The sequence below is a fragment of the Pogonomyrmex barbatus genome, unplaced genomic scaffold (genome assembly GCF_055798465.1).
Source record: "Pogonomyrmex barbatus isolate J1 unplaced genomic scaffold, ASM5579846v1 scaffold15, whole genome shotgun sequence".
NCBI classification, from domain to species: Eukaryota; Metazoa; Arthropoda; class Insecta; order Hymenoptera; family Formicidae; genus Pogonomyrmex; species Pogonomyrmex barbatus.
The window spans coordinates 7,563,038-7,589,006 of NW_028297111.1; the positions used below are offsets into that span (position 1 = coordinate 7,563,038).

At 38.4% G+C, this 25,969-nt stretch overlaps 1 protein-coding gene across 1 annotated transcript in view; it reads left to right on the plus strand.

Annotated features, from left to right (window-relative positions):
* LOC105426417 (interleukin-1 receptor accessory protein-like 1) overlaps positions 1 to 25,969 on the plus strand; it is a 187,284-nt gene that overhangs the window by 135,852 nt on the left and 25,463 nt on the right. Inside the window, exon 3 of the mRNA XM_089073602.1 lies at positions 7,441 to 7,654. Within this exon, the coding sequence (XP_088929728.1) occupies positions 7,441 to 7,654 (214 nt within the window). The remainder of the gene's footprint in view (positions 1 to 7,440; positions 7,655 to 25,969) is intronic.

Consider the following 25,969-nt stretch of genomic DNA (forward strand, 5'->3'; position numbering starts at 1 on the left):
CCCAGCGTCGGTCATCCGCCCTCTCTGAATTTTCCGCCTGGCTCCCCGCCGGACGTTGTAATCCCCCCCCCCCCCTCCCCCGTCGCTCCAATCCACGTCGCTCGCTCGAGCGAGCCCAGCCTCGTCCGTCTTTGATAGCGGCGCTCTCCGTATTATCTCGCCACAGATTATGGAACGTGCCACGCATATTGCCGAGCGTTCCAAGAAAGCGTCCGGTCGCGGCCCTGGTCGGTTTTCGAGCGCGGCGCATCGCGAAGCGACCGATGCGCGATGCCGCGGCGGGCAGCCCTGGAAAACGCTAAATTACGAGCCTGTCCTGGCCACAACCGCGCGAGCGGTTGTCTCCAGCCGGACATTTGTATGCAATAGACACCTCCGGGGATAGATGGACCGTCCGTAGCGAGAGAGAGAGAGAAAGAGAGAGAGAGAGAGAGAGCTTTTTGACTCGCCACTTTCGCGCAGCGACGCGCTTTCGGCGCGATCCTCCCTTTCCTCTCCCTCCCCCCCCCCCTCCCTCCTCCAGAAACTGGGTAAACCAGACCGCGAAACTGGGCCAGAACTGTAACGTGAACTCCCCTGCATCGTATGAACATCTCAAATGGCATTTAAAAAAATGTCTGCTTAAAATTGATTACATGCGCGATTCAGAAATCAGTCGGGCTAAAGTTAAACCGCGCGCGCAGGCGTCCTTTTAAAATATTCGCCCGCTGCTTCGTGTAAATTTGTAATTACATCACCGTGGAGGAATATGAGCGCAATTCTGGAATGCGAAGAATTATCTTAATTATCGATTATCGATATTTTATCCGCGAGACGAAACTCTCAATAATATGTCCTAGTGTTCCTAGAGTTTCCTTTTTTTTTTTTTTTTACGTACGTCCTCCTTGAATTACCTTGATGTAAGACGTAGACATTAACTCGTCGTAAAATGTAATGTGATACGTCTATTTACAGCCCAGATATATCATTTATCGTTCGCTAAAAAGTGAAACTCTATTTTCTAGGTCTTTTCGTCTCGATGTCTCTCGTTTCGAATTCAACTGCAATTTTTTTTTTTTTTTTTTTTTTTATGATTTTACATTCGCGGTCCGGTTTTATTCCAACATTTTATTCCGCGCCATCGAGAAAAACCGCATTACGTTGAATTATTTTTCACGGTTTTTCTTTTTTGTCTCGTCGCGCTATTAATTTTTCTCAATTTTCTAATTTAATCTCGATTCGTGTATGACTTGTCCCACTCGAAGATGAAAGGGTGTCAATCCGCTTCTGCGGAAACGCACGTTACATACACACGACAGTCGTGTACCCACAAATGTAACGCGGTGAAGAAACAGAGAGAGGATGAAACAGGCTAATAGGGTGAAGTAAGGCACGAGAAGAGGCGAGAGGGGGGGGGTGGGCTCTCGCGGCGTAGGAACGGGAGGAGGAGGGGGGGGGGAGTGATTTAATCAAGCCGTCTGCATTCGATTATCGGTCCGCAGGTTACGCGGATCGTTACGTCGTTTCTCCGTGCAGAACGCGATTCGCCTTGCGTTAATTTCGCGCTCGTGCACTCGCTCTGGTCCGCCGGGCTCATTCACGTTTAAGACGCGATCACGTAGCAATGGCGGATACAGCATCTGCGATGCTACGGTGAAGTGGCGGTAAACGTCGGGACTCAAAACGCGAACGCGTCTGAAGAGAGAAGTTTTTAAGAGGAGCCGCAGGAAGAGAACGTAATTGTGTGAAACTGAAAAAGTCAAGAAGTATCTGTTTGTAACATAATTGTGAAAGATTAAGAATTTTGATTTCGCAAGACGTGTTTTTATAATGAAAGTTTCGATCATAAATCAAAAAATATTATCTTATAAACTATTATTTTCAAAGAAGAATAAAAGGCAAAACAATAATGCGATAATGGCTACATTTCATGGAGCCTTGCTATCATCATGTTATTAGCCTCACGAACAATGTTGGTTAACGTTTTCGTACTTTATAGTACTAATAGCATCTTCTCAAGCACACCCTTTTGAATTTTGACGATTTCGACGATTTTGATATGGTTATTAATTTTTCGAAATGTCTCATTTTTCATATGTTGGAATTACGATCTTTCGGAATATTGTTTAATTTCTGAGATTTCGGAGTTGTGGTTCTTCAAGACATTGTTATACCTTTTAAATTTTGAGATTGAACATGACTTTTTTAGAAAAATATATTATTTTTGTAAATTTATTTTAATGCATTTTTCTCCGGGCATATCTACCAACATTTTCGAAATTATAATTTTTTTTTAATTAACAACAACGAGAAACATGGCCAATTCCACGGCAAACAGGGTCTTGGTTGCTAAATCTTTTATAAATTCAAATAATTATATTACCAACTTATATTAATTTAAAATTGAAAAGGGATTTTAGTCGATACCAAGATATTTGATTATCGAATTATTGTAGAACCACTACGTTGAAAGTCTGCTAAACTAAGTGGCACGTAGTAGTTGGTAATATAATTGAATTTATTTCATATAAAAGAGATTTAGCAATCAAGACTCTGCTTGCCGAGGAATTGGCCATGTTTCTCGTTGTTGTTTATTAACATGTACTCGGCTTATATCAATATATAATTTTTTTTTTAATTATAATATATCAACTTTTTAAAATTTTTTCTAAATTTCTTGAAACTTTATATTTCTTTTAATGTGAAATATATTGACATTGAAAATAATTTACCATAGACGTCACAATTCTAGGTATAATTTATTCATCAAATCAGCTTTAGTCCTTAAGCAACAAATGTTATTATCACATCATTTTATCTGACATCTTGCGATTAATTCTTCCATATATGTATCATAACACTTACTGCAATAGATTTTATTAAAGTTTTACATCAAAGTAACACGTTATCGTTCCACCAACTCGATCAAACTTTTATTAAGAGCAGACTGATTTTCAACAGCTCGAAAAATATGGCTACATATTTGAGTGGTTCTTTTAGATATTTAAAGCTTCTGCTGATTCATTAAAGCCATTTTGAATTATGAATCAAAAAAGAAAATACATGATGAATTCTTATGAAATACATTAAAATAGAAATATTTTTTATAAAGTAATGTTTGTAAAAAATTAATAGGACATAAAATGTACCGAAAACTCTTCTTTTGTTCCGAAATCAATAAATAATTATATATCTAGAAATTAATCAACAAAGTTACAATTTAAAGAGTCAGCAAAATTCTTAATTTTTGAAATTGTTGATGTTTTGTCATTTTGATTCTTTTTCATAAAAATCTTCGAGGTTCAAACCGCTTGAAATTTTATCTATCATTTTTAATATCAGTAACCTAATTTGCTTTAAATTCATTATTTTAAGTAACTTCCATAATTATCACAATGCCATTTAACAATCGCCAATTTATCGTGTTTCTAGACGCCACGTATCGGTCAGATTAGGTTAGATTCTGTCAATATTTTATCTGGATGACTTAATGGAACCATAGAGGCTTACACGGACGACGACGTGGCTGTTAGGCGAGCACAAATTGGCCGATTTCCGATAAATATCGACGAGGGCGTAAAGCTGCAAGAGCTTTACGAGATTAATAGTCTTGCTCCGTCGCCATGACGAGGAAACGAGTCGCCGCCATCTTGGAAATCGTCAATATGTCCTACGATCTCCGCTATCGCGTAGTGAACTTAACTGAATGTAACCTAACCTGGCCTCTTACGAAATTAACCTACCCCACCGTGGGATGCAATTAAATCGTTACAGCAGCCTCGCCACGAGGATCAGCTCTCGAAAATGGCGACCGCTTTGAAGGCACTCACGGCAATTCGCCGAATTTAGGAGCGCTCAAGTCGCCGTGATTCGATTATGCGATATTAATTGCGAACCTAAGTGAGCATATTCAAGTACCGACTTTACTTTCCGACTAATGGAACTTGTCTTTCACTCTTTGAAAACTCATTCACTTTGTGTTCACGCTTAGGTTAAATTAGGCGACGCAGCCGTGGAACACGAAGCTTCTCTCAAGTTATCTCATCTATAAACTTGGATTTGAATTGTGTGCAGGCTTTGAAAAAATTTGTTTTCATTATTTTTAAGTATCAGTTTTAATTGAAAATAGAATTATCATATTTGTCTTATCTTTCTTTTTTTAATCTCATATCAATGTTTTAGAGATTTAGAAATATTAGAAATATTTCACTAATGTGGAATTGAAATATCTCAAAAATATTTCTACAGCAGCTCTGACACAGCTTTATTATAGCAAAATATCCACGATTCTTATCCTTAAAAAAATAATATTTCAGAAAAGTTGCAAATCTTTTGGTTACTTTTTTATAAGATTTCAAACGCAAGATTTGTGAACATTTTATAATATTTTATAATATTTATAAGACATTTTAATTCCATTAGAAAAAACATTTCTGGGATTTCTCTGAAATGTTTTTGTGCTCTACGGAGCTTCTTTGTTGTAAAGACACAATCACGTTTTGTACTAGATAAAAGATATAATTATAGTATTTTTGTGTTTTAGTTATAGTGATTCTAATCATGAAGAATCCGACAAATTTTATACGCAATATATACGAGAAATGAACGCCTTCTAGCAGCAGTTCTGCAATATTTTCAAATTTACTGCATATGAAAGGTTTTAGAAACTGTTGCAACATTTCACATTGCAAAATCCTTTCAGAATTGTTACACCTTGTAAAATGTGAAATGTAGAGGTGATTTTAAAACCTTTCTGAAAGCTTTTGCAATAATCGGGATGTAATCACTTAATTTATTCTGTGTAGAGGTCTAAAATTGTAATAAAAGAAGCGATATCAGTGTCGCAATTTCTGATTAGTAATACCGCTACCTAATTGAAGCAGCCATATTGTGACCACAGACATTTATATTTAGATACAAGAATTCGAATAAAGAAAGAAAAATTTGAAATTAGATTAAAATATTATAATTATTGTTGTAAATAGACAATCACATAATCATAATCACTCATTTAATTTATATCGTTTCTTATTTTCTTACTTCACGCTGACGGAGTTTGATGATATTGGAGCAGTGCAAACAGCTGTGGTCACAACATGGCTGCTTCAATTAGATAAGGATATTGGAACAATGGGGATCCGCAACTATATTAGAAGTGATAGTGGAAATTCGACGTAGCTTCTTTCTCTCTCTATATAGGACTCTAATTCTGTGGATTATTTTGGATATGATGGATATATGTGAGAGTTGGAAAAAATGGTTAGATACATTGAGATTGTTATGTTATCCGGAACCTAACCCTAAATCAACGTGATCCTAACCTAATCCGAACTGAGTCACCGGCAAACATTCGTGTTTAAAGCAATGGCCGCGGGTAACAGGGATGCGCAGCCTATGTATCATAATTCCGACAGTCCTAGGGGTTAGTTAGCAGTTTGTTTGTATCCGAACATCCGGCCGGCCGGATGCCGCATGCCGCATGCGGCGTCGCCGGATGCGGCGAGGCGCACAGAGACGCATACTAACGGCGCGGGCGAATAGTTTGGATGCATCGCGCTTTTCCGAAATGGGGTCGAAACTTCTTTGGCGGCGCCCTTTCGCCGTATCTGAGTTTCTCAAATCAAGAGAACCGCGAAGAGTATAGAGTGCCCTGATAAAATCGAGGACGTCGAGCGAATCAATAAGAGCGGTTTGATTCTCTCGCGGGACTCGAAATTTCTGACGGTTCGCTCGTACGAAGAGCGATGGATCCTTTGTGCATTTCCATTGTTATAGTGGAACAATTTTCGTATTTATTAAAAAATAAGTTTGGCACAAACTATATCGGTTTTATTTTTAATCATTCGTGTTGACGGTTTTGGAAATAAAAAAAAAATCGTACGAGCAATTGGGAGGTAAATATATCTTTATATATTATTGTTATGGGTATACGCGAGGAGGATAATGTGTTCTCGAAATTAATAAGACTTTGCTGCTGCACGGAGACTCATTTATCTCGCAAGTAGGAGCAGACGTAATTAAAAAATACATCTCCCAGGTTGATCTCCCGCGCGCAAACTTCTCGTTTAGACCTCATGAAACGCGGAATTTACGACATTGATTTCACGTGATATTTTTCGACACATTTCAGAGGATATACCATAATACACATAATTGTATATCTATATTCGGAGTACTCTGCTGATATCATAAAACATCCATAAGCGTAAAATGTTCAAAATGTTCGAAATAACGATAATTTAGATGGCACCGAGCGTCGAGCATTCGGGCGTCGCGTTCATCAATTTTAATCAACAATGGTCAATAAGTGCCAATGTAAGTGCCTTTTTCATATGCGCATTTTTTACATTTTCGATTAATAGACAGTTGTTAAATTTTGCGTTTTTCGCGCGTCAATGCTGATTGAATTACCCATCCGGGCGTCCCGATGCACACTGTTTCCATTTCCTCTCTCTAGCCGTTCCAACTCAACGACCTGTGACCTTCCGCCATCCACCATCCACTATCCGCCGGTTTCTTTCATTCGATGCCCTCGATGTCTACACACTCCCGTGCACTTCGATGCCGCTCTACAGCGCGTTTCAAACTCCGTTGAATTTAGCTAATTAACTTAATTAATCGAATGTGTGATGGAAGTAATAAAAATTGCGATACTTTTAAGGCACTTCTAATGAAATTTGTTAAAATTAATTAAAATTTTATACATTTATAATTGCTATTTATTACTATTCATTACTACTTACGTATACAAAAAAAAAAAAAATAGTAATTCTTTATATCAATCTAAATAAGAATTAATTAAAAATTTAATTTATATTATATTATTAATTACTATTTAAATTATTCTAAATTAAATATTTATTATTATTAATTAAACTAATTATCGGTTTAACGTTAAATATTAAAAAAAAATTATGAATTATTGACAACTTTATATTTTTTAGACAAATTATCAGTTTTCAGAATAATTTCAATTTTCAAGTTGTGATCCGAAAAAATTCGTGTGTTGGATAAGTAGTTTTTACAATCTCCTCGGAGCGAGAAATGGAAAGGCACCGCCGAAAAGTATTTTCGCATTAAATACGAACACGCGGGGATGAAACGTGGCACAATAAATGGCGGAGAGGTATATATCACGGTAAATGCAGGCTACTCGTAATTCATGGCGACGCGGGGACCGCGGCGAACGCGAGGCGTATATTAAAGTGATCTTCATTTTTCGTACGATTCGTTATATCCTCTTAACGTTAAGGAGCATCATTAATCATCGGGCACTATTAAGTACCACCGAAGATAAGACAGCGAATTAAATTTCTAGACAAACGTGCAAATGAGTAATGCGCACGCATTACTCATATATTTATATATGTCGATTTGAGCGCATACAAACCCCCCCCCCTCCTCCCCCACACATGCATTTATAGATATTATAATTTATATTCACCGTAATCTGAATTTCAGATGAGGAGTCCGGCGTCTACACTGGGAAACCTTTGCCCACTTATAGACCGACCTCGCAGCTGGTGCCCCTGGGAGGCACAGCGAGGCTCTTCTGCGAGGCTTATCTCGGCAAGGTCGATCTGCCCGATGCTAAGAATTCTGTCACTTGGTCGAAAAGTGACAGCAACATGACACTACCCAGTCACGGCAGGATAGCGCAGCACAGGGTGTCCCGGTAAGTCGAAGATTTCGACGAAGCATATATTTTTTTTTATTCCGCTTACCGTAGACGTAGTAGTGAAGTAATTTAAAAAAAAAAAAAAAACACCGACGTTGAAAGAAAATCGATATCTATGATATATCTAAAAATGGAAAGTGATCTGTTCAAGAAATTACATAAAAAAGAGTACAGAAAAAACAAAGCTACGCAAAGAAAAATAATTTAACTGTAACTTTAGAAATTGTTAATCGGTTTATGTGCATGTTTTGGAAAAACGATGTCTCGGTCGATATTAAAATTAAGACACAAAATAATGTATAAAGGCACTAAAAAAATAAAAACTTTTGAACCATGGAAAGCCATTATAATGGCACCGTTCTATTTTTGATGTAATAAATAATTTCTACGTCTGTCTCTCCATACTCTGGCCGATTTATCAATATGTTATTACTGGCTAGTTATATCCACTCTCAAATAGAAACTTGTAAATGACCTGCTTTACTATTGCTCACTTTACTATTTATTAATGTATATCATGTATCTTATTTAGTTTATCAATTTATTCTACACGGTTGTCATATCAAAATATAAGAAGGTATAAATAATTATAGCGAATTCGATTGGGCGCACTGAGTGTCGTCTGTCTCGCTTTTACCAATGTTGATAGAAGTGAGAGAGGGAGCACTCAGTTGGCACTTGTGCGCCAAAATCGAATTCGCTATTATTGAAATTCGCTATTATACAAAAAAATAACCTTCAATTTAATTATATGCCTTAAATCATTTTTCTTTTTCTCGAATCTGACGAATAAGAAATAAAACAAATGTAGAAAACATAGAAAAAAATAAAAATAATATTGAGATACTATAGAAACTTCTTGCTATTTTGCATTTATTATGCATTTCTGCACTATTCTAAATTACAGCAAATTCTAATTACACATAAAGGACAAGAATCTATTTTTTAAATATATTATTTATAATTGTTGAAATTTGCCATCATATTTGAATTCAACGACCTAAAAGCATTTTATCTCTTGGTAAAAATTTATCTATTTTTTTATTATGAAGCTGGCATATTAGGTCCATTATTTTAAATTTAAAAATTTTTATATTAAATTCATATTGAACAAAGTCAAATCCTCTTATAATAAAGCTGTTAAATAAATAATGTCAAAATATGTACTTAAAATGTATTGTTTTTAGATTTTTTAAATTTTTTATATTTTAATTACTATTTTAATTATATTTTAATTACTATTTTGACTTGTCTATCTAATTTAGATTGTATAATTTTACATAATTTTTATATAATTTTTATTTTCCCAAATTGAAGATTAGGATTCAATCATATTTGAAATTTATGACATAAATTAACAATACAAAGTTGAGAACATGTACAAGTAGTCTAATAAAATATTAATAAAGAAATTAATCAAAAGTTAATAAAAATGTTTAATTATATTTTAAATGTATACATCTGAAAAGCCACTATTGATCTTCAGAAATCCGTACCCTAAGAACTTTAAAATATATAAAATATATACAATGTATATTTTGACAATGAGCAAATAAAATGAAACAAATTTTAAATAATCTGATAAATAATTATTTAACTTTAGATTGCTCAATACCATGAAATATAATATAATATAATATTATATACATTTTTTTAAGAACAATTTCTGTTTAAAAATATTAGAACAAGAAGAAAAAATGAACAGAATATTTTTGTAAGTTACTATAAGTTATTATTAAGTTATTTTAAAAATAATCTCTTTCCTCAGAATGAAACTGCTCGTATATTTAATCTTGATAAAGCGACGAGCAAGTAAAACAAATTAAAAAGTGAAAAAGTGAGACAAATTAAATAATTCGATAAATAATTACTTTAGCTTGCCCGATATTATGAAATTTCTAAGAATAATCTTTCTTTTTTTTTTTTTCTTTTTTTTTTTTTTGAAATAAAACTTTATATTTAGCCCCTTTTTATTAGATGCATTGAGCAACAGGCGAGCAAAATGAGGAAAATAAGATATGTACTTTAGATGTCGCGTTAAAAATATAAAAACACAGCGTCTGGATCCGAAACAAGTGCCGTTGATCGTTTTGGAACCCGCAAGACAATAAGAATCCGTCGTTGTAACGTGTTATCCTGCGGTGGGTTGTGTTGGGTAGCGTAATGGACTCCCCGAAGAATACGCGTTCGTGAAACGAGCGCATTCGTCTCTCAGGAAGAGAGAGAGAGAGAGAGAGAGAGAGAGAGAGAGAGAGAGAGAGAGAAAGAGAGAGAAAGAGAGAGAGAGAGAGAGAGGAAGACCATCCCGAATTCCCCGAGCGCGAACGAGCCGCGGCGCGTCTCTTAATTAGTGGTCGGATTCGCTGGCTGTATATACATCTCACCCCCGCGTGCGTTGCCCGAACGTCGTTGTTCGTGTAAACTAGACTTTACATCAGCGGCGAGCCGGTGGTGGTTCGCGCCGGCACCGGGGAAATTGAGTTAAGCCGGAAAGAGCCGGAAAGGGGAGTCGGCTCGGAGGGTAAGGGGGGACAGAGTGAGAGATTTATCTTAACAATAACCCTTCAAGCAGGCGACGTCGTGCACTCTTTTAAAAATAAGTGCGAGAAATGCGGAGTGCGGAACGGCGGAACTCCATTATCCCGGGCTGTTTTCCGGGGAGAATAACACATAATGAAAGATATATAAAAATCGACGGACGCTCCCGGGGGCACATTGTGCACGGTAAAAAAAAAAAAAAGAAAGAGGAAAAATCGCGGAGATGCACAGAAAAAAATATATTCCATATGCTGCAAGCTGACGTAAACTCTTTATCAATCCGTCATGACCTGCAACGCAAAACTATTTTTTCCGTGTGAAATAAGGGAAATGAAATGTTGTGCTCACGTAAACAGAAACGAAAGTTCAAAATCGTCAGGTTCAAAAGAGTCTAATGTTTAAAAAAAAAAATGTGCATTAACAAAGAAGAGAATTTTCGGGAGATGTGATGTTTTTGACTTTCAGCTAACGTTCCAGCGCGAAAAAACGGGGGAACGAATGAAAAGTGGAAAATTATGGTATATTAGAAAAGCGAAATAAAAACGAAATAAAAGATTAGTTTTATTATATCGATTTAATGTACTTTATTTTCCATTGCGCTTATTCTCTTATTTCTCGAGTCTGTATTTTAGGTGGACCAAAGTAAAGCGTTGCATGTGTATATTTATGGAAAAAAAAAAAAAATCTCGTTTAGAGATATTCGGTTTGACAGGATCGAACAACGGCGACGCGTTCCAGAATTAATTCCATTCGTCGCGTTCGGGATCGAAAGTTCACATTCTTGAGGAACTGATGACGGAACTGATGACGCCCATTGAGATAAGGACTTGAGATAAGGACTCGAATTAACTTACAAGGAGGATGGGTACCCATCTGGAAAGCGGAAACGAGGGTGCGTCCGGGACCGAAGGGGCGGGGGAGGACGAGAAGGATTCGCGAATTTCGAGGACTCGCGCGCACAAGAGGTCGGATTATTAAATTTAATTAACACCCGTGAAACGGCGTTCTCTTCGTCGACGACGCAGCCGTTGGAACAAAGCTGCACTCGAGAGCGCGATAGGAACGTCGTGACGATGAGCGCTGATTTTTTTTCATATCGTTATATAAATATTTATACTCATCGATACGGACGGAAAAAGAATTGGTTTTGAAACAAAAAAGACGATAAAATCGAAATTAATAAAATTTTTATTAATGCTCGTATGCAATGTGAGATATAGAGAAAAGACTAACTAAGGAGCAAACAATAGGTATTAAAAATAAGTGTGACTGACTTTATGAACATAAAGTATTAAATAAATAACTGAAAACGTTTCAGACTACACAGAATTTTCTTCAGCAGTCAAAACTGACAGTTTAACAAATTAAAAAAATGAGACATGATACAATAAATTGACAATTTAGAATCATAAATGTTGACATAATTTTCATTATAAAAATAAAAATGATTGAAAGATTACATAAAGACCAATCATCAAGTCAATAAAAAAGCTAATAGAAAGCAATAAAATTTATGATTATTTTTAGAAATAAAATTTCCGATGAAGAGGAGAAATACGAATTTAGCTACTCGTCGCCAGAAGATAACTTTCTTCTTCTTTTATCGTAAATTATCGTTATATATATCGAATATTTTTTTGCTCGGTGGGCAAATTATTGCGGTCGCACGGCGGTTCTTTCGCGGCGCCGTCGGCGGACGGGGGGGGGGGGGCCGAGGGAAAGAGAGAGGAACAGTGGTTTTTGCGCGCGATAATTCGAAATTCCATCTGCGTAATCGCGCGTTTGTCGCAGATGCGCTCGGTATCGCGTTTCTCACGAAGGTAGTCGGGCAAACGTACGTCTCACGGGGGGAGAAATTTCGAAATTGTCCCGCAAACCAGTCCTCCAATTAGTGGCCACGTCCGGTGTCCCGAATCGTTCCTCTCCCCCTCCCCTCCCCCCCGGCCCCTCCTCCGTCCCGTTCATCCCCCGTTTCTGCTGCCATTGCTGCGCCGAGGTGCGACGTGCAGGTGGATGTAACCGGAGACGGCCGAAGGCAACATTGCGACGTTTTATGACAGCCGAATGGAGCGACACGCATATGCATGTTGCATGACCGCGCCATATGGAGACAATGTAGCATGATTAAACAGTCACGCGATGCAAACTGTACGACGCAGCCTCGTACGTACGTATTAGCGGGATGCAAGTTAGCTGCAACCAGAGACAAGGAGACCAGCTGACTGCTGCTGTGTTTGTTGAGACGAGTCGCGCGTCTTTAAACACGACTGCGAGCGACTTTACCTTATAGATTTTACGACGACAGGAGGTGGCGCGGAAAACGGAGGAAATTAAAACGTAAAGTAAAACCGATTGTGAAAGGGGAGGGCGAGGAAGGGGCGCGAGTGATAAGAGGATATCGAGAAGCGGGAAAGGGAGGGAGCTCCAACGGGGATACGGAGGGTTTAAGTAATAATTGAATAATAATGGAACGGGAGGGCAAACGATTTTATTCGATTCTTTCCGAGAGGAATCTCGGAATATTCAGAGATTAGTTTTACCCTGATTGTAGATAGTCTCGATTGGTCTCGTGGCCGTCTTACTGCTCGTACATCTCCTTCAATCGGGGTAGAGGGAAAATTCTCCCGGGAACGAGACTGATTGCTAATTTGTCCCGACGATTTAATCGCGCCCGTCAGTTAGCGAGACGAGCAAGGCGAGTATTTACATTTTCTTCCTGCGATTATACGACGGACGTGACGTCGGAGGGACCCGCGCGCGCAAAGAGGATTATTCGCGCGAAATAATGAATCGCAGCCCTTCGACTGATGAAATCGTTTTGCTATTAAAGTTCTCTCCTCCGGAGGATTAAAGCTGGTCGACTCGTGCAAAACGACGGATTTTAAGCACTCCGAATTTTGCGAATTAAATTTCCACAAAGTAGACTACATAATTTTTCACGAGGTAAATCTATTCCGAAAATGTGTTATTATTTAGTTGTGTTATAATTTCGTTATATTTGCTAGAGCGAAAGTAATCGGAGATCTAAAAATTTTTATAAAAATTGCAGAAATATTGAGTAGCGAATATTTTTTTTTGTTTAAGTCCGATTATTTGGATATTCCATTTGGTTGTTGTTAAAAAAAGTAGAACGATCGATGAAGTCTGTGAATAAATGATTTGACAATTTGTAGAAGAAGTTTCTGCCTAAGTTTGGAAGCAAAAATTGCAATACTCGATATTCGATGTGCATCTATTATGAATATTCTTGAAAGTCGAGCTCTGAGTTCTGATAGCCTATCAAAAAAGTCATGAAGTAGAGTAACGAAAAGAGAATACAATTAGTTTTTCGAAGAGGATAATGAAAAGTCAAATGTATTTCGAGAATTTAATGAAACATCTACTTATGAGCGTTTCGCAATTGGAAAGTTTCCCTCGTGCGATTCGATGTCGAGAACGTGAAATTTGACGAGCGAACGACGCGCGTGTTGAAAGGAGATCCAGCTTCCTTCGGCAGTAAGAGGGGTGGAGGGAGTGAGTTGTAAAAAAAGACGAAGGAAAGTAAATCGCCGAGTTCCCGTCGTTTCAATTGACATCCCGCCGATCGGTCTGTTCCGCGAAAGCGTTTTCGCCCCGCCGCGCCGTCGGGCCCCGGCGGGCCCCGTCAGGCCCCGCCGGGCCCCGCCGACGACAGCGGGGACCCCTCGACCGCGCCACGCCTCCGGAGTCCGTCGATTAACCTTTTTTTGCAAAGTCCCACTGCGCCGCGCATTATACACGTAATAACAGCGGAACAAACTCCGCGGCCAGGTGAGGCCTCGATTGAGAAAGAGAGAGGGGAGTGCGGGTAGACGAGAGAGGGAAAGAGAAATGGTGAAACGGATTATTTCGCGTCGCGGGGGGACGGGCACGAGCTCTCGTGATTCTTCGCATCGGGGCATCAGGCCCGGATTGCATGACTGTCTGTTTCGTGACGCCATTATTGTTACGTTTTCAAGCAGAACTCCCCTTGATTTGCTCCCGACAAATCACCCCTTTTTTTATCATTCGAATTGTGGAATCGAATTGTGTTTTTCGCTCTTGTGGAAAAAAAATACTTGAACATTGAAAACTCAAAACTTCCCGATCTATGATTCACAGCAATGTGGGAACGATCACCCTTTGGATTTAATCCCGAGTAAATTTAATTAAAGTCGCCGCTATCCCTCTCGCATCGCGCGGTAACATCACGGTGCGTGTCTGTTGACGCATGCATAATAACGTCAACAAGTAGCGTAAGTACGCTCCTCCAAGTCATTTCTAACATTTCACCCCGAGCGATCCATTCCTGCAACGACAATGACGACGACGATGGCGACGGTGGCGGCGGCGGCGGCGGCGGCGGCGGCGACGGTAGCGAAAACAACGAAGCGAACAGAGTTCGCGCGAGGCAAGAAACTCACGGATATCTTCTCGTCTGTTTCTGCGGTCTCTTCTCGAGGTCCGTCATTACTCTAATGATACCCTCATGTCCCTTCCCTCACGTTCCCTCCCGCCTTTCCTTTTGATCGCTCCTTTTTCGTGGGCCGCGCCGGATGGCGCGCCGCCATTTTTAAGTGGTTGGCTGAGTTGTCTTACCAGCGCAAGGGTTACCAGGTAATGGCGATCGGCATGTTTGCGAACGACTCTGCGATTTTGTGAGTAGGGGGAGAGTGAGGGGGCAAGGGGACGGATATGCGATGCGACGAAAGAATAATGCAGTCGACTTAAATGACGAATGTGAATCCGACAAGATGATGCTGCGTAATTCGTCCGACAATCGGCGACTCTTTCTGACATCGAATAAGATTTTATACGTACGGCTTAAATTATGATCTTGACCATTTGTCTTTAAAGAACAGATTAGGGTCGAAGGATATTTCGAATTTTCACATGATTTAAACGAGTTAAAATACTGTTGTATTGACTACCTTATCATACATAAATATTTTTTTGAATTGTTTTTAAAAATTTTAATTTAAAATGATTTAAAAACTACTCATCACTTTTAATCACTTCTAATTTTTTATGAATATTTATAAGAAATTATAATAATTTATAATTACCATAACTTTTAGTAAATCAAATTGAAACTTAGGATATAATCATATGCTTAAAATCTATTTTTTGAATACATTTTATTAACTTATCATAATTTTCATCTTATAATCAATACAATTTTAAACTCAAATTAGATTTTATAAAAAAAATAAATTTTTAAAGCGAATAAAAAAAAGATTTTTACATAAAATTTATTAAATAATACAAAAGAAAAATATAATTTGTTGTACACAGGAGAATTATCCTTCCTGATAAGATTTTTCAGATTCCAAAGAAGATCGATGGAAATAATCTAATAATAATTACTTTAAATATAAATAAGATATTAATAAAAAAAAAATATTTGAAGAAGTAAAGGAAAAATAATTTTAAGCAAGTAAAAATTAGATGTTCTTTCAGTGCAGTAAAGTAAAGTAAGGAAATAAAATATTTGGAGAGATCTTTTTCTTTCAAAAAATATTCACTTTTTCGGTCTCTTAAAATAGACATTCGGTACGTTATTTTTACGAGACAATCCCGCATGGCTTTTTGCAATTTTTTTTTTGCGAAATCACGGGAAACGAGTCCGAATGGTTTTCCAACTCACTTCGCTTCGATCACGCAATTCTTCAACGGTGGGAAGAAAACTGCTGACGCACTTCCAACGCTGTTACTCATGCTTGCAAAGTGAGAGGGAGAGGAAGAGTTCTCAGGGAGAAAGAGGAAAGCACGGGATGGTTACGTGGTGAAAAGTCCGAGAAATGTCGTCTGGCGCGACATCGATCTCTCGAAAGGTCGGAAAGGCAGTCGTATGTGTTCGCGTCGGCGAAAGAGCGCCACATAATGAAACCTTATGAGCGTAAGTGCCGTCTGCATTCGCGAGATGTGGCGTCTGAAAAATTTGCCGAATCGTCGCGGAGGAACGTTGGATGGTATACGGGGTGTCCCGAGACACTTGCAGCGGGTCGCCTGCAAGATTGAATTTTGAGGCGAATCTTACCGAGGCATCTCGGGGACACTTCCTTTGATTTTCGATTACCTGACGCGTGATTTATCGGAATTAAATTTTGCCCGAGACGAGGATGCAATCGCGCGGGAACAAGAGTTCTTGCCTGACGATTGATTTGATATAAATAATAATCAAAAAAATAAAAAAAATAAAATTTAACTTAACATAGAAAAAGTAATTTTATCTTGTGAAATAGAAAGCTATTTGTACTTACGAAATATATTTATTATTTTTAATTTGGAATTATTAAAATATATTCTCGACTCGGTTTTTGGTTATTTCTCGAACGACCGAAAGAACGATCGTTTTTTCTGAGACATCCGGTACGTAAATCGAGATATTCGTTGATTCGAGCTCACCGGGAAAGATTGAAAAATTCGACGAGGTGATTGCCCGCGAAAATTTTGACGAAAAACGTGGAAATCTGGACACCTTTCTCTTCTCATTGAATAGGCAGTTTGCTTTTGTTCACAGAACTACTATTTGTTTTTTTTTTTTTTTTTCCACAAGGTGAACGCATGGTGTATTTTAGAGAGTGTGCGATTTTGTATTTGTGTGCAATTGTGGAATGCATATTCAACGGAACGCTATTATTAAATCGAACAAAAATGTTCGAGCTCTTTTACAAATATTACTTTAATTGGTATTATGATTGAAGATATCGCAACCTTTTTTAAAGGATAATCGATACTTTTTGCATGAAATCTGTATATTTTTCCAACTTTTCATCTGAGTTATCATCTTTTGACACTTTAAATTCGAAATTTCTTAAAAGTTATTTTCTGTTTATATTAACTCGAAATCAATATTTTTTTATACATCTTTTTATATCGCTGTATTTTTTAAATTTATTTCTTTTATTTTACTAAGATTTCTTTTAACGAAATAATTTAGTTAGTTTTCTTTAATCAAGAGTAAATTTGCATTCTGAAAGAATTTATTTATATATAAATTTTATAAAATTTTAATAAATAGGTTCTTACATAAATGTATTCTCATGTGTGCATATTGATTCATTGCAATTCTTCTTTTTCATATTTTTAAATAAAACAGATACTTTCGGAAAATGTATTTTCTTCGCGATGTGATGATAAACTCGATCGGTATACGCTAAAGCACGTTTTATAAATAATAAATTGATACGCTACGACATACGAGGATAGCGTCTCGATAACAAGATGATATTTTCAAATAAACATTATTATTACGTATTTTCAAGTAAATCAGGACGGCATCCTATCGGAAAATATATATATGTTCCGTTTCGTACCGAAAACTCGGCAAATACGATAAGTTCCGCGTAAATTGATATTAATCGCATCGCGGACTATTGTTGGCCAATGAACCGCTGTTGGATTATTGATGGCGATTTCGATAACAAGACGTGGCACTTACACAGTACACGTCTGATGATTAAATTCACTGTTAATCTCACCTGTGATTTAATTTATCGAATTAACCGCCACGTGACATCTTGGAAATTTATACATTTCCTCCATGGAGGAATTTATGTCATCGGAGGAAGTTTTCACCGATTTTCTCGATATTGTGGAATTATCTCGGTCTCGACATTAAATAAATGTATGGGAAAAAGCATATGGGATGATAGCATACTTATTATATAACGGTTAAAGAAAGTTGTGCATTTTTATTTATATTTTTATTTCATCTTTGTTCACTTATATATTTTTATGTGTTATATATTTTATATATATATATATATATAAATGTGTGTGTGCGTGCGTGTGTGTGTGTGTGTGTGTGTGTGTGTGTGTGTGTGTGTGTGTGTGTGTGTATTTTTTTATAACGAAATATATACGCATGTTTAGTTCACATTATATGTTATATGTTTTATATATATGTTTTATATATATGTTATATTTACATTTATATTTATTACTCGAGTACGGAAATACAAAAGCACGAGACTGATCCTATTTTATAAAAACTTGCAGAAATTCGCGGGAAATTCATTTCGTTCTTTAAATTCAGATTTTGATATTCGGGTATGTGGATATTCGTAAAGTTTATTTTTACCACATCTCTCTCTCTCTCTCTACGAACCATAATACAGAACGGGAACTCGATAGGAAACCGATAAGTATTTTTTGTCAGAATTTCATCGAAGGGGATGCACTGTGCGTCGGAGCGACGAAATCGCGTTTCATGGCTGGACGATCGGCTTTTTCGCGGCTCGGCAAGCAACAGCTCTGCAATGCTGTTCTCTCGCCGATAACGATAAACCTCTTCTGAAAACGGCACTTTCAGAAGAAATTGCAAAATCCAACCTTAAGTTATTCCTGCGACATGGATCGAGAGTGATTGTTGAAAAAGAAACGACAGACCGAGCCAGTCGTTTCAAGTTTTCAATGGTTCCGATCACAATGTTGCTAAAATCTTTTAATTGTAGCTGACATTTAATTTAAGGTCAGGGTCTGCAGTTACAATCTTTTCACTTATACGATTAATTATTCGAAAGAGAGATTAATTTAATTAATATGATTTACAATTCTTAAATTTTCTAGGTAAGAAGATAATGTAGTAAGATCGAGAAATTTTGAGAAAGGAGAAAGACACAAGAACGTGAAGATGAATAAAATACATTCTAATAACAAACTAGAAATAATCTTATTTAAATAATATCTATAAATAAAAAAAAAATATACTGATATATAAATCTAATTGGAATAATAATTAAAAATAATCTCAAATAATCTAGTAACAAATACAAGTCGAGTAAATTGTAAATTAATAAAAAATCTAAAATATAAATAAAAAAATCTAAATATAAAAAAAAATCTAAATATAAATAAAAAATACGCGTGCGCGACGTTGTAGATTTCCAAAAGCAAGATGGCGCTAAACGAGGCGCTTCGAGACGCTTCTCGTGAAGAGACGAATCTTCAGCAGAGATAAAAATTTCGGATTTTCCCCCGATATTTTTATCAGGCTATCAGGAGATTCCTCCATCTCCCTTATATCTCTCCTTATATATACATACGATCTCGTGCTCGTCGCTGGAGAAAGTAATTATTTGGTTTTCATCTCGCGCTCGTATCAGCGTCAACAGTCGCGTATCCCCCGCGCAGCAGCCCCCGTTTCCCGGGAACAGAGTGCCGTACGTTTTCTCGGGACACCCCGTTACAAATTTCGGTCATAAAGCCCCCCCCCCCCCGCTCGTCTCTGCTAACCCGGTGCCGGTTGTTGGTAGGAGTCGCACGTAATATCGATAACTCATCACCGACCGATCGGTTAAGAAACTCCTCGGTAGTAATATGCACTCCACCCCGGGGAAATGATTAATGGCGCGAGTTTATGGGCCTCGCGCTCGAGATACCGCTATGGGCTGCACAGCACCCCAGAAATTTGTAGCTGCTGCCAAACTTGTCCTATCTACTTCATCACGCGAACCGCCGGGATGATCCTTATTTATCAGGGAGGAGGTCTCGCGATCGGGTCGCTCGATGAAGAGGGAGATTCGATCGGCAGCCGATCGTAAATCGGGCGAGTCCTCCATTGAATTCTGATGAGGAGACGAAAGGGGGCTTCCAAATTAAACCATAAGTGATATTCAATAAGTAATAATAACGCAGAATGGTGACGAGGCTTGTAATGTTTTATACGTTAGAAGAAGTGAAAGGGGTAGGTTAAGGTTAAAGTTGATTTGAATACAGAGATACAATTTCAGAAAAATTTCCTTAAATGAAATTTCTAAACAAGTTTCGACTGATTGAAAATAATAATATGCAGAAATGTTACGCAGGGTGTTTCGTAAGTCGAGATCAATGAGATTGGAAGATGAATTAGGGACCCCAAAGGGAAATACGAGAAAAAAATTGATGTGGACATAGATCCGAAAATGCGTTATTTCCGAGTTATCACCATTTTTACATTGAAATTTGAAATTGCTTTCGAATTTTTTTCAAAATTGGAAAAAGAGATGAATTTTATAACATAATTAAAGTCAAATAAAAGTTGCGGGTGCTGCTTTTATTTAACTTTAATTATGTTACAAAATGCATAAAAACTATCTCTTCTTTTCCTTTTAATAAAAAATTTCAAAAGCAAAGCGATTTGAAATTTCGACATAAAAATGGCAATAACTCACTGAAAAATCACTTACTTTTAGATCTATGTTTATACCAACTTTTTTTTTCTTGATTTTGGATTCCCAATCACTTTCCAAGCGATTGATCTCCACTTTTGAAATATTTTGTATAATCGTTATATTTAACGTATTATTAAACAACAAATATAACAAATTATTATTAAATTCTTTTGACTTTTACAAGAAAAGGTCCTTCAAGAAAATTGGATTTTGAGATTCGCAAAATCATAAAATTGCGTATTAAGAAGAAGTGAAACGTAAATCAGAGTGAGTCAATTTTGATTTTGAGTCATTAACATATTTTGACAGCGTAAATTAGAAAAATCCGTCCTCATTATTGATAATCGTATATAATTCTCGCGATATCCCATGTACGGCGAGATTAAATATCCTAAATGTGCCGTGATCCTGCGGGAAAGACATGAATAATAATGCGACGGCGAATTATTCCCGGCGAAACGTGAGACACGCGATGACGTCCGTAATCATCGGTTGATTGGTCGCCGCCGTTTGATAACAAGAGCGGAATAATTGCCGGGAACAAATTATCAGCGTGTGCGCCGACCTAATAATCGCTTCAAGGTCGATTGTTGTCGGGAAGACCGTTTTAATTCAATTCTCGAAGCGAGATTACCTCTCGCGAATCGCCCTCGACGAATTTTAATGAACTCGAAGCGCCGACGAGTGACGTCACGCATCGCGCGGAACGGGTGACTTCCGGTGATTCGTACGAAATAGCGAATCTCGTCACACATTCACACAGATTCACACACACACACACACACACACACACACACACACACACACACACACACACACACACACACACTTCGCGTATCTATTGATAAAACTAGATACCCTTGCGCGGAAATATATTTAATTGTTACACCATACACGATATGGAATATCGTTGCATCGCTATTACGTGATCACGCACTCTTTGGAACTTTATTTATTTAACATCGCAGCGTGTGTGCAATGTGTGTATGTGTGTGCGCGCGTGCGCGCGCGCGCGAGAGAGAGAGAGAGAGAGAGAAAAAGGGGGTAGTGAGGGGAAGAGGAAAGAAAGAGGAAGGGGGGGAGGGAGGGAGAAGGGAGAAATTCGCGCAACGCGTTTTCGCACAACGCGTTGCAAGACTCGCGCGATTCGCGCGTTAATAATCGCGAGCAATTGTTGCACGTACGAACTCGCGTCCGGCTCGCGTCGCACGTCGGCGGCCAAGTAATCCGCATTCCGATTTGCATTCGAATGCAATCTGCGTTAATAGAGAGGGGCGCGTCGCGCGTCGCGCGCCACGCCGGGACCGGGAGTAATTCATCTCTATCTACCCCGGGCCGGGATAAGACAAGATTTATGGGAGCGAGTGGCCGTCGATTTCGGCCGATATCTACTCGCGGCAGCCGGCAATTCGGTCTATCGCCGTCTATCCATCCGTCTCCTGAGCTTTGCGAAAGGGACCAGGGGAAGAGCCAGGGAGAGAGGGATGGGGAGAGCCCGGGATCCCTTTTTAGAGTAGATTGATGGAATAAGTTTATTTATTCCGAAATCGATTCCGGGGTGGAACACCCGCACCTCGGCGCGACGCGACGCGACGCGACGCGACGTAAAGAGGGACGTGGTACAAACGGGCGGAGATTATTGCGAAAAAATGGAGAGCTTATTTTTCCGAGCGAGCTTATTTTTCCACCATGGAAAATGGAGATTACGCGTTATAAAGCGCCGCGTGGGAGCTTTGTGTAACGCGTGTAATCTCCATCTCTTTTATTAAACGCGAATCTAAGATGACTTATTCACTGGAGTAGGCTCTCCGGACCCGGACTTGATGAAACTGACAGGGAATAATAATGATGATAGAGCGATGATATATATACATAATGATGAATAATAAAATCATAAAGATAAAAGGTAAAGAGAGAGAGAGAGAGAGACCCAATATTGCAATATTCTTCGACAACGTTTCAGCGACAAGAGCATTTTTATGCCCTCATCTCTTTAATTTCCGTTTGCAGCCCCCTTGAATTTTCGTGCTGTGCAACTTCATTATATCGATACCTGCACCATTGATACGTCTGTCAATGATAAGGCATTCGGAGCTGCGCGTGGTCGCTAGAGTATTTAATTAATCAAGACGTCGAACACCGGTCCCGGCGAGAGGGAGGCAGGCAACGCACGCCGGTCGTCCGAGAGTTTAATTAAAACTCTGCCAACGTACATCGAACTCGACAATGGGCTTAATGCCGGTTCCCCCGTGAAATAAAAAAGGAGGAAACGAGGACAAGCGAAATAAAGCACGTGCGACGAAACCGCTGGTTTGAGTAGCGATGGGATTGAGATAGGGATCAGGCAAAGCCAGAGAATAAACGAAACCACCGATGAGCAAACATTCAATATTTCCATATTTACAAAAGTTATAAAGATAAAAATAATACGCGTACATACATTTTTTTGAATTTTTTTTGAATTTTATGAATCTATTTTCTACTTAAAACTTAAGATTAAATTAAAAAAGAGTTAATTTTGGGATCGAATTCATATGTAGTTATTAAAATTTCAGTTTATTACTTTTATCTTTAGATTTTTCTCTCCGGGAGGGTACTTAAAAAAGATCGCATAAGGTAAAATATATATTTTATTTCTAAATTAGTAGAAAAAAAATGTAGAAATATATATATCTTTCCTAAATTATATTTGTTATTGAAAACGAAAACATCTAATTAGGAATCTATCAAGAATTAAAAATTAAATTTCCTATTAAAATTTATAATTTGCTTGAAAACAATTTCGAGATTTAATTTTTGACGCAAATCTCGGATATCTATCTTTCGGGGATACAAATTATTCATATAACCCTTCTGGTGGTTGGAATTCGTTTCGTATCGTTGCTATTTCCATTCCCTCTCCCTGCCAGTTCCTTCCCATCCCGCCGCGGCTCGTAGATTACGCTCGTCGAACGAAACTATTTTTCTCTTCAATAGGATGAGATTATCGATTGCTCGCCAGCGAAAGCGCCACGTAATCCGTCCCGAGGGGCGGGGGAGGGGGGGGAGGGGATAAAAAAAGCTCGCAAGCAGCGCGAGATTCGACGCGTTAATGGCTGAAATAGGGTCAGAAAAGGGCGAAAGAGGCAAAAAACGCGAGAATGACGAGAAACGAGATAGGTATTAACTTGCGATACGTTATTTCGGGGAAAGAATAGCACAATCGCAACGGTGATTTCTGAACACGTAGTGAAAAAAAATCACGACCATCGGAGGGCGAATGGATTTACGGCGAATCCGATGATTTAATTACCGGAAAGAAAAAGAAAAGAAAAACTTGATTTAGTTTCGTAAATTCGTACGTTGAATCTTTGTCTCTCTCTCTCTCTCTCTCTCTCTCTCTCTCTCTCTCTCTCTCTTTCTCTCTCTCTCTGTTAGATTAAATCACCTTAGACTACGATTTCGTTAAAGATAACGATGAAGAAGTTGAAAATAAGAAAGCGAACAAGATAAGAAAATTAAATTAAGTTTATTAAAGAAAGAACTAAACATCTAATTGTTTTCCCAGCGTTGTTTTACTAACGTCAAAAATTAAATTAAGAAGTGTCTTATACATCAAAACATTGGCAAAAATATGACATCGTAGATTTTTCTATTATTTTTCTATATTATTACTTTTTATCTGGATTAAAGCTGAGCATAATTTTCTGAATAATTTACAAATTATTTAATTTCCAAATTTGCAATGATTTTTAAATTTTATTATATAAGCTGTAAATAATTAGTTACTGTAAATAATTAGTATATTTAACATATATCTCGTTTTAAAATTATTAATTTGATACAATAAATGATTATTTTCATGTATGTTTAAATTATTTGATATTTAACGAAGCTTAAAATTTTCCCACAAATTATTTTTTTTTTTTATTTTTTGTAATTTCAGGTGGACATACTCAATGAAAAGTTGTCGTTTCATCCAATAGGAAAAATATTAATTACAAATATATTTTTTATGAAAATGCTTAAAAATTACATTTTGTTTACATACAAAATGTTTCCATAATCCAAATCCATTTATTTGATAAACTCCAAACGATACAAATATAAGAAATGAGTTCTTTCTAAATTTCGACAGCTTTCTCTCTCCGCTATATCGTATAATCAAAACATCCTTGAATCCTGGCAAATGATCTCGCTAAACATAAACATCATTTTAACTTCTCGATCGACGTCTCGATGCCTTTAAGGAATGAATCCTTATCGCCAACTTTCCTCGAAGAGACACATCGGAATCCCATCGTTAAAATCCGCGCGAGTCTCGTCGCGCCTAATAAAACACGTCGCGTTAATCCGCGCCGACGTTTCGAGGCCAATTCACGGCTCGTTTCCGTCGTCGTCGTTTGGACGATCGATCCGTTTTACGGTCGCGATCGCGAATTGAATTAGCGGCGCGTTTATCGGCGCGCGCCGCCCTCCCCCCCCCTCCCCCCGCGCGCACGCCCTTCTCACGCCCCTGAGAGCGTCGGGGCGTCGGGCGCTTATGGGATTTAAGCGCTGCCGTTAATCGCGGAAATATCGTCGCGTGCCGGGCTATATACCCGGCGCTCTCGTGAATAATCGCTCCCGTGGACTAACTGCTAATTCGTCACGCGACGCGTGTCGCGTACCGGCGGCCAATTTACTTTCGCGCCTCGAGTCCGCGCAAGTCGCACGTGCTTCCCACGTGACGATCCCTCGGCGCGCCGCTTCATTTTTTATTTATCGTCCTCCCTCTCGCCCCCCTCCCCCCTCCCCCCCCGTTAAAGCGGGGCGCGGCACGGCGCTGCGTTTGCGAACTTCGCGCGACATGTGTACCCTTATTCCGGGAAGCAGCCGCTATTCAATTTAATTCGCTATCGCAATTGTATTACGATTACGTCCGAGATGCATTTACGACGAACGCATGCGGAGATATATATATATATATATATATATATTGACGCGAGCGAGAGAGACGGGGCAGACGGAAAAAGATAAATAGAGTTCTCCATACGCGGCCGATCTTCGGCGAATCGGGCGTTCGGGGGGGGGGGGGGGGAATGACAGTCGGATAAACGCGCGATGGGACGGAAACGGTTATGTTGGGGATGAGCGGGGCGTTAAAATTGAACGGGGATCGAACTCCCTTCCCCCCCTCCCCCCTCCCCAATTCGCTGTCTGTTCTCGACATCGCGTCGCCGAGCTGCGAGCGCGTCGTGCAATTTTCTATAAGTAAAAATGTCACTTCTCTTCGATGCCCCCACATCGAACAGTCATTGCGACAATTGCGCCGGCAATTGTCCGTTAATTGCGGGCGAGGTGATCGCTCGACGAGGGAAACTCTGCACATGCGACGTTACAACTGCGTAGCGAGCAAATGCATAGTTGCGCGGAGAATAAGAGAAGCGATAGGAGGATTATTATTGCGGCAAACAATTATCAACAATAATTATTTCATACATTATTCTACGTGATTTGTCACTTAATTATTTTTGACATGTTTAGATGTCAAAATATATGTTAATTATTACATTACGCCGTGCGTCATAAACAATTATTATTATTATTATTATAAATAGTATTTTTATTATTATTAAAAGTTAGTTTGCCATTAAGGAAT